This window comes from Elgaria multicarinata, chromosome 7 (assembly GCF_023053635.1).
Source record: "Elgaria multicarinata webbii isolate HBS135686 ecotype San Diego chromosome 7, rElgMul1.1.pri, whole genome shotgun sequence".
In the NCBI taxonomy this organism is placed as follows: domain Eukaryota; kingdom Metazoa; phylum Chordata; class Lepidosauria; order Squamata; family Anguidae; genus Elgaria; species Elgaria multicarinata.
In genome coordinates, this window is record NC_086177.1 from 22,734,340 (window position 1) to 22,750,372 (window position 16,033).

The 16,033-nt window shown below is 44.9% G+C and overlaps 1 protein-coding gene across 4 annotated transcripts in view; it reads right to left on the minus strand.

Annotated features, from left to right (window-relative positions):
* Nucleotides 1-1,611: 1,611 nt before the first annotated feature.
* LOC134401045 (cadherin-9) overlaps nt 1,612-16,033 on the minus strand; it is a 114,644-nt gene continuing 100,222 nt past the window's right edge. For 2 of the 4 annotated variants that reach the window (XM_063129750.1, XM_063129747.1), the window contains 3 exons: nt 6,406-6,523; nt 6,058-6,309; nt 1,612-2,378 (listed from right to left, as the gene is read on the minus strand). In XM_063129750.1, the coding sequence (XP_062985820.1) occupies nt 1,888-2,378; nt 6,058-6,309; nt 6,406-6,523 (861 nt within the window). In that variant the 3' untranslated portion in view covers nt 1,612-1,887. Of the gene's footprint in view, nt 2,379-6,057; nt 6,310-6,405; nt 6,543-16,033 lie in introns of all 4 variants that reach the window. The other 2 variants (XM_063129749.1, XM_063129748.1) reach the window with 2 other exon arrangements.

Here is a 16,033-nt window from a genome sequence, read left to right on the forward strand (position 1 = left end):
ACTGGCCTGGTCAGACAAACAGTAGGGATGTCACAGACGTTCGAGACGGGGATGGACTCCAGTGGTCTCCCCCTCCCCTGCTCATCCTCCCAGACTCCAGCCCATGGACCCCTGGGCTTACCGGACTCTGTTGGCCACGCTACACAAGGTGTTTTATGGTCTGCGGGCGCTGGTGAGTGGTGCATTGTCATCCAACCCCTGAGCGAGCTCCCATTTTGTGTAAAATGATGTCTTGTTTTATTCCCATTTACGCAAATAATGGCCCTAGTGACTTATGTAAGATTACAGGTGTGAAGAGTTCATTGACACCTACATTGTTATGTCAATGGCCACTTAATGCTTTGGCATTTAGAAAAACAACAACAATGGGACATCATTCCCCCCCCCCCCACGAAATGGAAGTTCAGCTATGGATTGGGTAGCTAGGCACCACTCTCCGGGTGCCTGTTGACCACACTGTGGCTTGTCCAGGGAGCCAAAAAGGGGAGGGCGACCAGTGGGGGTTCAGTGAGCAGCACATGGCATGGACGGAGGTGAGTTCTTTCATCCCTAATAAATAGTCTGACTTAGTGGAGGCTGGTGGCTCTGATTTCGGTAGGGGTGTGAATCCATTCTGGGTTTCAAACAGAATCTGCCAGGACTCTAATGGAGTGATCCAAGGTGCTGAACCTATTTTGGGTGTGGGTTCAGTACCTTGGACAGCTCCTTGAAAGTTCTGGCTAGTTCTGACTGAAACCTAGAATGGTTTCACAGCCCCACCGAAATCAGAGCCACAAGCCTCTATTGCTTGGTGTAACTCCAATCTTCCCTAACATAGTATTTTAAGTTCATCCTCCCCCTCAAGGTGTAGCTCCAATCTTCTTGGAGACTAGTGGAAACTCTAAGTAGTGTACCCTCCCACCTAAAAAAAAAGTTTACAAATGGGTTGGACCCATGATTAACTTTTCCCACTGATTTTAATGGGTGCTCTAGGCATGACAAAGGCTTCAATGCCAAACACACTTAACTGGGAGAAAGCTCCATTGAACTCAGTCAGGCTTACTTCTGAGTAGTTCAGCATAGGATTGCACTGTAAATCTGGTTCTAATCCAACACATAGTTCCTGTTGTTGACTAAAGGGCTATGTGTGCTGAGTGAATGAACAGTAATCTATGTATAAATACTAATTTATTTAATAAAAATACAAAAATATAAATATACATATAGAAAAATATCATGAATCAACACAGAGACATTCTTTTACTCAATAAATATGGCAGTAATATTCATTCTTATTTTTAAGGTGTACTCAGATATTACATTATAAGATGGGTACATTATAAGATTGTCCCAAATAGTAGTAGGAAAAGTGAAGCAAAGCGTTCCTTAGAAAAGTTAAACTTTCCAAGTCATTATTAAAGGCACAAAAAGCCTTTTTAGGTATTTTTTGTAAGTGCTTTCCATCATCTTAGGCAGAGAAGGTGAAGTATAGGGTTGTTTTTGTCTTCTTTTTAAAAAAACTAACCTTTTTTTTTTTATTCACGTTGACTTATTAAGAAAACCCTTACTAAGACAAACACCTATTTTATTTTATTTTTTGTATTTTTCCAAGTAAGAGAATGTAGGCCACTTTTATCTAGTAGTTACAGAGGCATTAATTCCATCAACACTGACTGACCAAGTCACACAATGCTATTCTCCGGCCAAGTCCCAATGCTCCACGGTTTCCAAAGTACGCATAGAGCTCCTTCATGCAGTTGTGCGCCCACACGTTCTCTACAATTTCAAGAAATGCTGAGCGTATGTATTGGGGATGAATGCACAGAGCCATTGTCACTGGAAAAAATGAGGCAGCCCGTGTTCACGTGGAACTCTTTATCTGCAGTAGAACCCCCTGGGAGAGGGGTGTCAATCTTGGTCACTCTCATCTCCGCCGTACATATCTGCTAACTTTTTAAATCGAGGTCCCCAGTCACTGAGGTAATCATAATCTTGGTTGCCACCATCTGTAGTAAGCGATTCTAAAGAGCTCAGTGAATTTGCTATAGAATCGTTCCCTTCATACGCGTAGGTTGCTAAAGAATCATAAGGAGGTGCACTTGGATCCAAATCATTTTCCTTTAGCCTCCGGTGGATAAAATCTTGGACGTCAATATTTTCCCACAGAGGTGCAGTTCTCCGTATCTGGAAGATAGCTTCCGGCATCACGTCTCTTCTCAGTTTGCTTTCTTCTCTGGCTTCCGGATTTCTTAGCGTGCCAATGTCAAAGGCTTGGGTATCTTCTTCCCCGCCCCCTTCGTCGTTGTAGGTCACAATGTTGTCTCGGACATCGTCCTTGGAAATGATCAGGGGCTCTTTCTTCCTCTGCCGCTTCATTGCTGCGAACAGGACAACTAAAACTGGAAGCAAACAAGCAACTGTGATGAGCAGGAGACGCAAATAGGGGAAGACTGGGAAGTTTATTAAAAACGTAAGGCAAATTTCAGATAGTTAGCACTTCCAAGCCTCACTGATAATGGCTGGAAAGGTGAAAGAACATGCTCGACTCTCCCACTGAAACAGGATATGTACCAGACAACTGTTTTATTAGATGCCTTATTATGAATTTATTAGACGCTTTATTATGAATGTTCAATAGACGCCTTATGAATTTCATCTAGACACCTGACATTGTGCATGTGTGGAGTGATATACTTCTGAACTATTATTATCTAAAAGTTTTGCTCTTAGGCAGTTTTTTGTAAATATAAAATGCTACTGTGAACTTCAGTGCTGGTGACATTGGACATTATTTCTGTTTCTGATTTTCTTTATTAATTTTTATTGTGGAGGTTTTGCACTGTTGGATTTGTTTAAAGGGATGTACCAGCTAGGAGAAATTGTTCTGTAGATTGATTACAAACTATATATATATATATATATATATATATATATATATATATATGTTGTATATATCACTTATATCTCTAATATATTGTGTCTATTTTACATCTCTAAGTGAATTTTTGTGGTTGAGTGTTATCACCCTTATTGTGCTTTGCAATTCTATGCATACATATTGAACGTATTCTCATTTAACTCAAAGGAAATCACCCCTGAGTATCCAACCACAATTCTGGGCTGGTAAAGGCCATGATGCTATAGCAGGGGTGCAGAACCTCTTCTGGCCCAAGGTCCAAATCCCATTTCAGCAAAGCTTTTGGAGGCTGCATTCCAGTAATGGACAGGGCCAAGGGGGAAAGGAGGCAAGGCCAAAATACAAGCAAATTGTAGCTTAAAGCTCTTACTCCCAGTAATGAAGCCTTACGAGAGACATTTTAACCTTTTATAATGAGGAGAAACCAACAAATGATTGGTAGTTGGGTGAAAGCATTTGGGGGAAGGGGAAGGGGGGCACAGCCTTTTTAGGAATTACAGAGTGCTGGACTGGAAGCCCCAGAGCCTCTTCAGGGATTTGGTAATGAATGTTTGAATGTGTTTTTGAGAATGTGCATGCTAGCTAGCCCAGCCCCCCTAGACACAAATGCATACATTACTCATGTGTGATGGGCATTAGTCTCAATGGAGGGGGGAGTATGCGTAGATGTATGTACATAGGGCTTCCTTCCAAGGCACAGGAGCCCTGGTGAATCAGGGTTCTCAATGCAATGATGGCAACACTACACCATAACCCGTACATGTGTAGGGCCCTGTTCAGACTGATCCAGATAGTGCTTTGACAGGGGGACATAGGTGTCAGCATCTCCGGGGAAGAGTAGCTACATATTCTTGGAAGACTCTTTACTCATCTGGTATCCACAGGTACTGAATGACTGAAGAGGGCCTATTCTGCACTGAGAGCCATAAAAAAAGAACATTGCTGAAGCAATGAGACATATATATGCAGCTGGCTTATCTGGCGTGGTCCATTTACATTGTTTGCATGCAACAGACACTGTTTCTAGAGAATACATTTCTCACATCGCCTGCATGAAATATAAGCTGACTTTCTTTTTGCCTTATTCATGAAGCCATCTCTTAATGGCTCTTCAACCTGTATTAGCTCCTTTTAGCATATTTCATCTTTGTTGTAAGCACCAATGTATCAAGTGTCATACTTAATGACTGATACTTAACAGTTTGATCTTTAGGGAAGGTGCTGTCATATTAGGAGATGCAATGTCTTCTGCTCATTTTGGTATTTGGACCACTTATGAATTTGTGAACTCTCCCCATAAATTCAATCACCACAGTAAGCTGCAGGAGGTGATCCAATATGTAAGTGTGTGTTTTTTTTACCTCCACTTTAAGTACTACTTATATATCTTTGGTCATTTGTTGTTATCCTGTCCCCATAGCCAAACAATCAGCATTACAGCTATGTCTGTTTCACTATAGTAGAATCATCTATTCCACAACTTTTCATTTTTGACCAAGCTTTCATTTTTTCCCCTAATAATATATATTTTAATTTGCTATTCATTGTTGCCATCTTCAGATCCAGAATCGAAACACTGATGCTAATGTTCAGGTTTACAATTGAGCTTTTTCACCAAAGTCCTTCTGGACAATGGATTGTGTGGTTCTCTGCTGTCTGGTACATTTTCTTATCTACCCCAAATTTTATATAGGCTGGTGGCTCCGATTTCAGTGGGACTGTGAATCCATTCTGGGTTTCCAGCTATCAAAGGTGCCGAAAACAACCCCTAATATAATTCTGCACCTTGGATGGCATCGGTAGAGTTCTGGCTGGTCCTGACTGAAACCCAAAATGGATTCACAGCCCACTGGAATCAGGGCCACCAGCCTCCACAGGAGTTGCCTCAGTCAGGAATTCAACCTCCATGATTTCTGATATGGACTGACCTGATCAACACTTTCCAGAATAATGTGTGATTAAAGCTTCATAATCTGTTGGTGTTTATGCTTTCCAAATTAGCGGGATGTTGGATTGCAAGGATTGCATAACTGTTGTCCCCTAAACAGCACTTTCCCTATTGTAAGGGCTGTTGTTCACAATGACAGTAATGATGGGGTAATAATTTTAGCAACAACAACAACAACAACAACAAAAAAAAACCCAAAACCTGCCATCCTCCTAATGATACCATTTACCTGGCAGAGTACTGACATTTTGGTACATGGGCCAGGTATATCCATTCCCATGAAATAGGCTGACTTTGGGTTGTATCCAATGGTGGTGCAGCACTAGTGCTGGTAATGTTGTGCTGGCATTGCCCAGTGCTAGTACAGCATCATTAGTACTAACATTGCATCACCACTAGATATGACCCTTTGAGCTCCTGTAACCCCTGTGAGGTCGTGACCGCACACTCTTTGTAGGCCAGGTCTGGAGCCACACACAAGGCTAAACATGTGGGCCAGTTTTATTTATTTTATTTTAGGCATTTTTATCCCACCATTCAGCCAAAAAAGGCTCTCATGGCAGCTTACAAAAATATTTCTTGACAGATAGATCCTACAGATAGGAATAGAAGAACCAGGGATGGTTTAGCTCTCCAAGATTTCTAAACTCCATTTTGAAGTTTGATTCAGCACACTCCCATTTGCATTTTCCACCTGTTTCCTTTTCATTCGAATGAGGGAAAATGCACATTTATGTGCACATTTTTCAAAACTTCACCCCCATTGACTAAAATACATACCTTTTGGGAAACAGGCACTTGAAGAGTGCATAGTTTTAAAAATACACTTTTTAAAAAATGTGATCAAAAACTCAGAAAAGTGCAAATTTCCCTCCCCCAAAATGTGCTGCCATTAACATTTGATACAGATTATAAACCCCCCCTACCCCCATGATAGGGTTGCAATCTAAATTGGGGGCCCTATGCCTACTCTAGAGTAATAATGAAAAAAACCCATAGCTTCTAGATACAGATTTAAAGTAATGTCTGTTGTGGCCCTGAGACTTCAAAACTAAGAACGTGGTCAAACATCTAACAGCTTAATGGGTCACAGTTTCTGCAGGCCTGGACTAAGGAATGTTGAGAAGATGGACCCCAGTTCAAAATCCTCTCTCTTTTTTTTAATTAAAACATTTTCAGTTGTAAAGCAGGAAAGAGGGAATGAGTTACTTACCCAACAGAATGATGATGCAGAGCAGAATGGCAATGAGCGCTCCTGTGCTGAGGCCAGCTGGAAGCAGCAAAGCTTCAGCGTTACAGGACTGCATGTTCCCCCGGCTGTCACAGGCACACACCCGGATCGTCAGTGTGCCAGTGCTACTTTGGATGGGGTAGTCATTGTCAAATATTATCACTGGCAGGAGGTAGGTGCCCATTTTATTGCGGTTGTATCCATTCCTTCTTGTTATAACTCCTGCTGTGTTATCTGAGCCAGATGATGAGGAGAAGTGAAACATTACGTTAAGAAGTTTTAGGTAAAAAGAAGGAAAAAGAACATCTCAGGGCAATCATGAAAGCCTACCTTTGTTGTCTACAATAGAGAAGTTTGGATGGACTGTGTATTCTGGCACCAGCTCAAAAAAAAATTTATGTCCGCGAGGTGGCTCGTCTTTGTCCACTGCACTAACGGTTTGTATAAGCTGCCAGGAAATAGGGGGACATGTTGTCAGCAAAACAAAATATAACCTCTTCACCCTGTAATACATCTTTTCTGAGAAATGTCCTAAATGACTTAGGAAGAAGACCCAGGCCAATGGCCTTTCACTATGGTTGTACAGACTCAATACAAGAGATTGGTTTGTGGGTAAGGGAATGAAAGCACAGCTCCCAACAGTTGAGAGGAAGTGGGACCATCTATTGCCCTTGCATAGTGACTCTCCAACTGTGTTCCAGAAAACCTGGAGATTGACTGGAAGCTTATAAATTGGATGATCATCCTTGAAAGATGGCTTGCTTACATCGTCTATCTTCCCCAGCAGTATATAATCATGGGAGCATGTTGGTGTGTTCTGGGACACATTCTCAGTTCATGTGGGACAATGATGAGGACCAATATAGCTGCCTAGATCCTGTGATCTAAGGGATGCTGGGAGTTGTAGATGAACACATCTGAAGGGCACTAGGTTGGGAAAGACTGGATTAACCCTAGGACATGGATACATATTTAAATTTATGAATAAGTAAACAATCCTTAGGCTGCAACCCTATTCACACTTATCCCAGAAAAGGCCCCATTGAACATAGTAAAAGTTATTTTCAAATAAATGCCAGGTGATACCATTCTATAGATGGAGTGCTTCCACTGAAAATGCCTTCTCTCCCATCATAGCCACCTTCAGGAGGCACCTGGAGGAAGACTTCAGACAATAGTATGGAAGAAGTGGGTGGGTATGGGAAGGTATGCAAGGTGTGACTCTTTGGAGTAAGCTGGTCCCAAGCAATTTATTAGGGCTGTGCATGCACACACCCGAAACGCTTCAGGACAATCCAACCCTCCCCGATCCACTCCAGAACTGGATCCAGAGCGAGATCCGGAGATCAAGATCAAGATTCGAACCCATTTTGCCCCCTTTCCCCACTTACTTGCCTCCACGGCAGACAGCAAAGTCAGGTAAGTGGGGAAGGGGGGACAAAATAGGGGCTGAATAGGTCCCCCTCCCCCTTACCTGGCTTCGCCATCTGCCACTGCACGGGTGGTGGTGGGCGGTGGACCCAGGTAAGCCCCCTCCCCCCCCACTTATCTGCATCCATTGCGGTCTGGGCGGTGGCTTCAACTGAGGCCCAGGCCTCAAGCTGGAAGCAAGCCGTGGCCTATTTCTGCCTTGAGGCCTGGGCCTCAGTTGAAGCCGCCGCCCGGACTGCGACGGATGCAGGTAAGCCCCTGCCCCCTTACCTGGCTAAACCACCATCATTGCACGGACTGCGGCGGTGGAGTCAGGTAAGCCCCCCTCCCCCCAACTTACCTGTGTCCAGAGCTTCAGAACGGTCCGAATTGCTTAGGACCGTTCCGAACCGCTTTGTGCCAATCCGGACCTACCCCGATCCACTTTGGAACCAGGATTCACAGGTCCGGATCGGCCCGCTCCGCTTCAGATTTGGGGATCCAAAACGGAGCAGATCACAGCCCTACAATTTACAGCTTTATAAGTAAAACCCAGAAAAAGACTTGCAGCCAGTGAAGATTGCAATGTACTGGTGTAATGCAATTAAATCTGCCAGTCCCAGTCAACAATTTAACTGCCATGTTTTTGGATTAACTGAAGTTTTGGGACTATTTTCAAAGGCAGTCCCCATAAAGCACATTGTAATAATCCAAACAACAAGTTACCAGAGCATAAATAACCACTGCAAGGCTATTTCTGTCTGGGACGGAGCGTAGCTGGTAAAACAACCATATGCTGATAAAAGGGGTTCCAATCGCCCAGGCCGCTTGTGCCTCTAAAGACAGATCCAAGAACACCTCAGACTACCACCATTGCCATGCCACCATTCTAAGCTGCTATGGGGATTTAAAATAAATTGAATCTGACAAATTTAGCTTGAAAACAAATTAAATTTGTGCATGTCAAAGGGCATGTCTAGACCTAGGGAGGGGAGGAGGAGGATCTCGCAATATGGTGATCATGTGATCCTCCCCCTCATTCCACATGTGGCGTGCAACATCCTGGGAGGAAGAGGACGTCGCACCAGCCATTTTGGGTTTTTTTCTTTCTTGAAGGTGGGCGCATGAGCGCTCCATCGAAAAGGTTAGGGTTTAAAAAAAACCCGCTCCCCCTCCCACCCCTGATGGGCACAGAGCTCCCGAAAAGCTCCATGCTCCATTCCCAGTTCCTGGCTCCTCACGTTTACTCATGAGGAGCCAGGACTAAACCATGACGGCTGCCCACACATCCTGCAGTCTCGGCACGATCCCGAGACTGTGGGAAAAGTCAGGATTAAAGCTGTCCCGGTTATCCCAGGGAAAGGGAGGCATTATTATTATCCCTTCCTGCCCCTGGGATCCCTTGTGCATCATGTGGATGCACAGGGGTGATCCCTGGGATAACCCATCATGTAGACATGCCCTAAGGCTTTGAAGAGGTTTGCTACCAAATGCAAGGTGGGGACAATGGGGGTAGCAAGGGTTGCATGCAAACTATAAGCCGTGTGGGACCTACCCCTGCTTTAGGGGGAGTCCAATCCAAAACCGGCTGAACATCACTTAACTAGACAAACATGAACAAACAATATATATTTCCTAACTGAATGGAGTGCTTGTTTGGCCCTCATCCACTCCATCATCCTGCTCAAAACAGGTTGATGGCCTCAAAACTAGGGATGTGCTCCGCTCCGATTAGGAGCGTAGAAGCAGTAGCGGATTGGCCTGCTCCGCCTTACCCAGAGGCGGAGTAGGAGCGGACCGCGGACCCCCTAGAAGCAAGGCGAAGAGAAGCGACCATTTTTCGGAGCTCCGAGTTCAGTCGGAGCGCTCCGGTCGCCATCTTGAAAACATTTCGCCATAGGATTGCATTGCGGCAAATAATCGCGCATAACTACGTTGTTTTTGAAGCTATCGTTCTGGAAATTCTTGTGCACAGAGAGTCGTGGATGGGGGTCATTTTGAGACCACTCTCACCTCTCTGCGTGCTGTGGTTCACGTGCAATATTTTTTTAAAAATCGGGTCAACCGCGGGGCTCAAACTGCGTTTCGGCTTTTCGCCCATAGGATTGCATTGAGGGAAAGAATCGGGGATAACTGGGGGGGGGTTTAAGCTATCGTTCTGAAAATTCTTGTGCACAGAGAGTCGTGGATGGGGGTCATTTTGAGACCACTCTCAACTTTCTGCATCGTACGGGTCGCGGGCTAGAAGTTTTTTAAAAATAGGGTCAACCGCGGGGCTCCGTTTCGGCTTTTCGCCCATAGGATTGCATTGAGGGAAAGAATCGGGGATAACTGGGGGGGGGTTTAAGCTATCGTTCTGAAAATTCTTGTGCACAGAGAGTCGTGGATGGGGGTCATTTTGAGACCACTCTCAACTTTCTGCGTGCTGTGGTTCACGTGCAATATTTTTTTAAAAATCGGGGTTTGGGTTTTTTTTTTTTATTATTATTATTTTTTTGGAAGCGATGACAGGCACATTCAACTCCCAATCCTGATGAGAATTCATCTCCTCAGAAAGCATCCTCCTCCAATCCCAGCGTTGGAGGGGGGACTAAGGCAGACCCACCCTGAGAACTTTCTGTTTTGTGTCTCTTTGTGGGTTGGCGTTCGTGGAGGGAACACTTACTTAGCTAGTGCTCCTGCTTTGGAGATAGATTAATTTAATATAGGTTTAGTTTGGCGCGTGTGTGTGTTTGTTTGCTTCTTTCTGACTTGTAGCTTAGTTTGCCCTGTGTTTTCCCCTTACTTTGATTTAATATAAACTTTATTTTTGAATTTTGGAGTGTGTGGTTGGGTTGGTTGCCCCCCCCCTTCCCTGTATTAAAGCCTGACTGTTCTGCTTTTGTGAAAGCTTTCTTTTGAAAGCATACACACACTTTTTGTCCCATTTCCCTACATTTATATTCTTAAACATATTTTATTATATTCTTTCACATAGTCCATTAGTATATATTCTCATACATATTATATTAGTATTCATATTTTGTTCTTCTTATAGTAGTGGTTGGTTCTTTTTCCCCCTCCCCTCTCTTAAATCCTGATTGTGTTTCCTTCTATCTTCTATATACCAAATATACCAAAAAAATTGGATTCTCTTTTTCTTCTCTGTGTAACTTCGACGGAGTGGGCTGCTTTTGTCAAGTTCAACAGGCAGCCACAGATTGAGCATTTTGGGGAAAGCATACGCACACCATTTCCCTATTCTTAAACATATTATTATTATATTCTTTGACATAGTCTTAGTAGTCTATTAGTATACATTCTCATACATATTAGTAGTAGTATTCATATTTTGTTCTTCTTATAGTAGTGGTTGTCCCATTTCTTGTCCCATTTCCCTACATTTATTAGTAATATTCTAAAACATATTATTATATTCTTGTAGATATTCTTAGTAGTATATTCTCATACATATTAGTAGTAGTATATTTTATTGTTCTTGTCCCATTTCCCTACATTTAAACATATTATATTCTTCTTATACATATTCTTAGTAGTACCTTATACATAGTATTAGTAGTATTAATATTTTGTTAGTCATCATGAAAAGAGAAAGCAGGCGTGCTGAAAGCAGCAAGGCTCAGTCTGCCAGCAGGGCTTCCTCTCCTCCTGTGAAACTCAAACGGGCAACTCCTTGGCTGACTGCTCCAAAACAGAAGCAGGACAAGCAGCAGGCAGAGCCACTCTCTTCTGCAACTTGTGCCCGGCGTTCTCTTTTTGAGGGTGGGAATGGGAAAAGTGCCCGTTTGCAAGAGGCACGTGGCAGCAGTGCCATTAGAGGAGGAGGAGTATCCCCAACTCCTTCATTCTCCTTTCAGCCCACGAGCCCGCTGATGGACCTAGACGAGGTCCTCAGCACAGTGGAGGGGGGGGAGGAGGAGGAGGCGGTGGGCCTCCAGGATGTGGGGGCTGAGGAGGAGCAGCAGCAGGCCGAGGCTCTCTCCCCAGTCTCATCCCACACCCCTGTTTCTGTGGCAACACCAGAGAGCTCAGGCGGGCAATTGGTGGTGTCACCACAGAAACGAAAGACAAGCATCGTGTGGGACCACTTTGAGTTGGGAGCGGATCCCCGCTTTGCTGTCTGTCGCCACTGCAAACTCAGCCTAAGCAGGGGTTCATCGACAGGGCATTATGGAACCAGCAGCATGAAGATGCATCTTCATAGGCAGCACCAGGCGATCTTGCTGGGGAAAGAGGCGGGCAAGGCGACTGGTTCCAGGGGAAAGCCGAAGGCTGCTGCTGGCACTGCCACTCTAAGCTCTCCATCTCCCATCCCCACAAGGGTTAGGCAGGCAACCCTGCAGGACATGGGGTGGGGGAAGTATTGACCCACAAGATGGCGTTTTCCAATGCCCACCCAGGGTGCTACTGTGTTGGGGCATCTGCCGGGACTGACTCCTCCCCAATACTAGATCTATGACATGTCACTCTGCCTGCCCCTCTGCTAGCCTGTCCTCCTCGGTGACCGACTCGCTGGGATGGTTTGCGTTTGCAATGCGTGACTAACTGCAATGCTGGCTTAGAAACCAGCCATCACTTCCTTGTGCCCCCAGAAATGCCCGCAGCCTGCCTGCCTGCCTGCCCGCCTCCCCCGGGGTGCTGCTGTGGTGGGGCATCTGCCAGGACTGACTCCTCGCCTACTCTGCCTGCCTCTCTGCCCGCCTGGTGCCTGGTTTGCTCCCAATCGTCCTCCTCTGTGCCCCTCAAGGCGTAACTGCTGGCTTAGAAAGAAACAACCAGCCATCTTTGCCTCACTTTGCGCCCACTTATGGGTTGGTTTGCTATGCGTTAGTGCTCAAGCCATCCTTGCGGCACTACAATGCATGCTGCCTGCCTGCTTTCCATTGATGGTGCTATATAAATAAATAATAATAATAATAATAATTCTCCCCTTCCCGCCTTGCAGCGATGGTGTATGTGTCTTGCTTTGACTAAGGGGAGAAGTCCTTCCTGCGCTCACTTAGACTTTATCAAATTCAATAATCCCTTTTTCAAATGTGCCAGAAGATTTAGGGTTATCTCGTGGCATGTTGGGATTGCCTTGGAACTGGCCCCATTGAGCTGTCTGCAATTGCAACTTTAAATCCCTGACATACTGGAGTGTTCAAATTTCAAAAGTTCCCCTAACATCAGGGGATGATGGGATTGCCTTGAAACTTGGTGTCCATGGGGACACATGGGTAAGCTGTCATGGGACCAAAGGATAGGTTTCTAACGTGCAAATTGACGTAGTTGTAGAATGGGACTTGATTTGGGGTGAGTTAAAAAGTTTAAGCCGCGCCAAAAATCAGGGGATGATGGGATTTGCTTGCAACTTGGCGTGCATGTGGACACATGGATAAGCTCTCCTGGTGCCGAGTTTGAGGTTTCTAACATGCAAATTGACGGAGCTATCCCAAGGGGTGTGAATGGGGTGCCCGATTTTCATAAATTCCCCAAAAATCAGGGGATGATGGGATTGCCTTGAAACTTGGCGTGCATGTGGACACGTGGATAAGCTATCATGGTGCTGAGTTTGAGGTTTCTAACGTGCAAATTGACGTAGTTGTAGAATGGGACAATTTGGGGTGAGTTAAGCCATGCCAAAAATCAGGGGATGATGGGATTTGCTTGCAACTTGGCGTGCATGTGGACACATGGATAAGCTCTCCTGGTGCCGAGTTTGAGGTTTCTAACATGCAAATTGACGGAGCTATCCCAAGGGGTGTGAATGGGGTGCCCGATTTTCATAAATTCCCCAAAAATCAGGGGATGATGGGATTGCCTTGAAACTTGGCGTGCATGTGGACACGTGGATAAGCTATCATGGTGCTGAGTTTGAGCTTTCTAACGTGCAAATTGACGGAGCTATCTAAAGGGGTGTGAATTAGGGTTATGGGAGGTGCGTTAGAGGGTAGAGCCGCGCCAAAAATCAGGGGATGATGGGATTTGCTTGCAACTTGGCGTGCATGTGGACACATGGATAAGCTGCCCTGGTGCCGAGTTTGAGGTTTGTAACATGCAAATTGACGGAGCTATCCCAAGGGGTGTGAATGGGGTGCCCGATTTTCAAAAATTCGCCAAAAATCAGGGGATGATGGGATTGCCTTGAAACTTGGCGTGTGTGTGTATACGCCCATGAGGTGTCATGGTGCCAAACGTGAGGTTTCTAACTTCAACGGAAAAAAAGTTGTTTACTTTTTTAGCTTTCAATGCAAGCCTATGGGGGGGCAAAAACGGAGCTCCGGATCCGATCCGGAGCTCCGAGCGGAGCGGAGCGGAAGTGGGCGGAGCGGGGGCGGGGCGGAGCGACCCGCTCCGAAAAATGGCGGATCTGCAAGTGAAGCGGAGCGGGGGGTCCGTGCACACCCCTACTCAAAACATTACTTTATTCTATTTATTTAAAATATGTATTGGCCGCTTTTCATGGCAAAAGCACATCCATGGTGGCTTACTACATAAACTTCAATTGCCTTGCCAGTATTAGATGAAAAGAGAGAGATCTCTTTTTTATGAAGCTTAATTGTGATCACTTTGAAATACTTCATAAAACACAGAGGAACAGGTAAGTCAAAGGAATAACCCCATGCAGTCTGAAACACTGGGACTGGAAAGGCAATTCTTCCCTACCTGACTATGCCTAAATGGCACTTTTGGTTCCCCACTTTGGAATCTGTGTATCTTTGCACACTTTGCTTTCTATGCCTTGCAAAGCCCTGCTTTCCCCTACCCACATCACACTTAACTTCTCTCTGTGATAAAGGCATGAAAACCAGGGGGGGGATCTACACTACTGCCTTTCAAGCACTTTAAAGCACTTTGAAAATGTTTTGAAAATGGTATACGCAGTGTGTCCTGGGCTCCAACAGTTGTCAAAACTGTTATAAATAAAGCACTTTAAAGCAGTAGTGTAGATCCTGCCCAGATGTATTTCTATGTGACATTGTGACATCGCTTCGGGTTTCGTACCTTTGCATCCTCCTTAGAAGTGCATAAACAATGGCTTGCTCCAAGCTTCAGCAGGCAGCACTCAGTGCTCTGAATAATTCTCAGCGCTCTGTTCAGCAAGCTCAAGAGTGACCTTCTGAAATCTCCAGCCACTTCTAATGCCTCATGTTACAATTACAGCTACTCCACGGGCACTACCCACTGTCAAGTAGATTTCAAGTCCCTGCTCAAGTCCCAGGGACAAAGCAGAATGCTCAGCTTTAGCTGCAAGGGGAGAGGGGGGAAACCCACCCATGAACATGCTATGTGGCACTATCTGAAGGGCGATGGCTGGCAAACTCAAAAAGCAGAGCGAGACCGCTTCATCTTTTTTTTTTCTGAAAAGATGCTGACATGCGCCAGAAAGAGTGAGCATGGGAAAGTGGCAGGAAAATTTCCACAACTCGAACATGCACTGAAATATGTAGGTTGACAAATGTTCATCTATCTATCTGCCCATTTACAATTTTCAAGTTAGAGTGCAAGGTTGATTTCTAACAGCTAAAGTAATCAGAAATAGGGTGAGAAATGGGTGAGAGTTTAATTTCAGTTTGGTTTTGATAAGAATTTACCAGCATTCGCAAACTTCTCCACATTTGGTAAAACGTGCGATTGAAGAAAAAGTTGAATGAGAATGAATCCAAAGGCAACAGATTGGTCCAACCGGGCCTAGGGATTTGAGTGCTTAGCTTTTAAAAGCCTGGGCTTGAATTCCTGTGTATTCAAACCATGTTTGTGGTACTGCGTTATGATCACCACTTCTTTCTTTCTTTTTGACAGGCTCCACATCCATAAAATCCATATGGCAGGCAGGTAAATTGTGGTCCTCTCCACACAGAAAACAGCTGTAGGTATTGAATTTGGCTGGTGCAGATGGGTGAGAATTTAGTTTCAGTTCATTTTTAACACAAATTTCTCCAAAAAGTTCATATTTGGGAGGCACAGAGCTTGAGCCTTAAACAATTCAAAGGCAGGAGAAAGCACAAGTGACAGCTTCAGCCATCCCTTCCCTAAGAAACCTCCTTTACTTTTTCCTTCATAAGAGAATGGCAACCATTTCCCAAAAGAAAAGGAAGAGCCCTCTCTTCACCCAATTCTCCTTTACTGCCTGTGATAGGGACCTTCTTCTAGTACGTTCTAGAGCTCCTAGCAGCATCCTGAAGTCAGTGGCCCTCCTCCCACCTTTTCCTACAGCCCAGCTCATCCACTTGCCAGCTACTTCTCCAGGCCCTGCCTGCCTCCTTCCAGCAGGGAAAAGCTCTTTTTCTCTCATCAGTAACATTTCCCTGCTGAGCACCGAAAAGAGTCAGGTTTTCTCCGAGCTTAGCAGTGGAAAAGTTATTATATCCAATCATGTGTGTCTTCCCTTACCAAGGCCATCACAAACCCCCAGCAGACATTGGATCATGGGTATCTGTGGGGGAGGGGCAAGAAGGGCACTTCTCCCCAATACTAAATATACATGTATTTATTATAATTTACACACACAAACACACACACACACACACCCTTAGCTAGTTGACAAGAGGTTTAGAGTGATCTC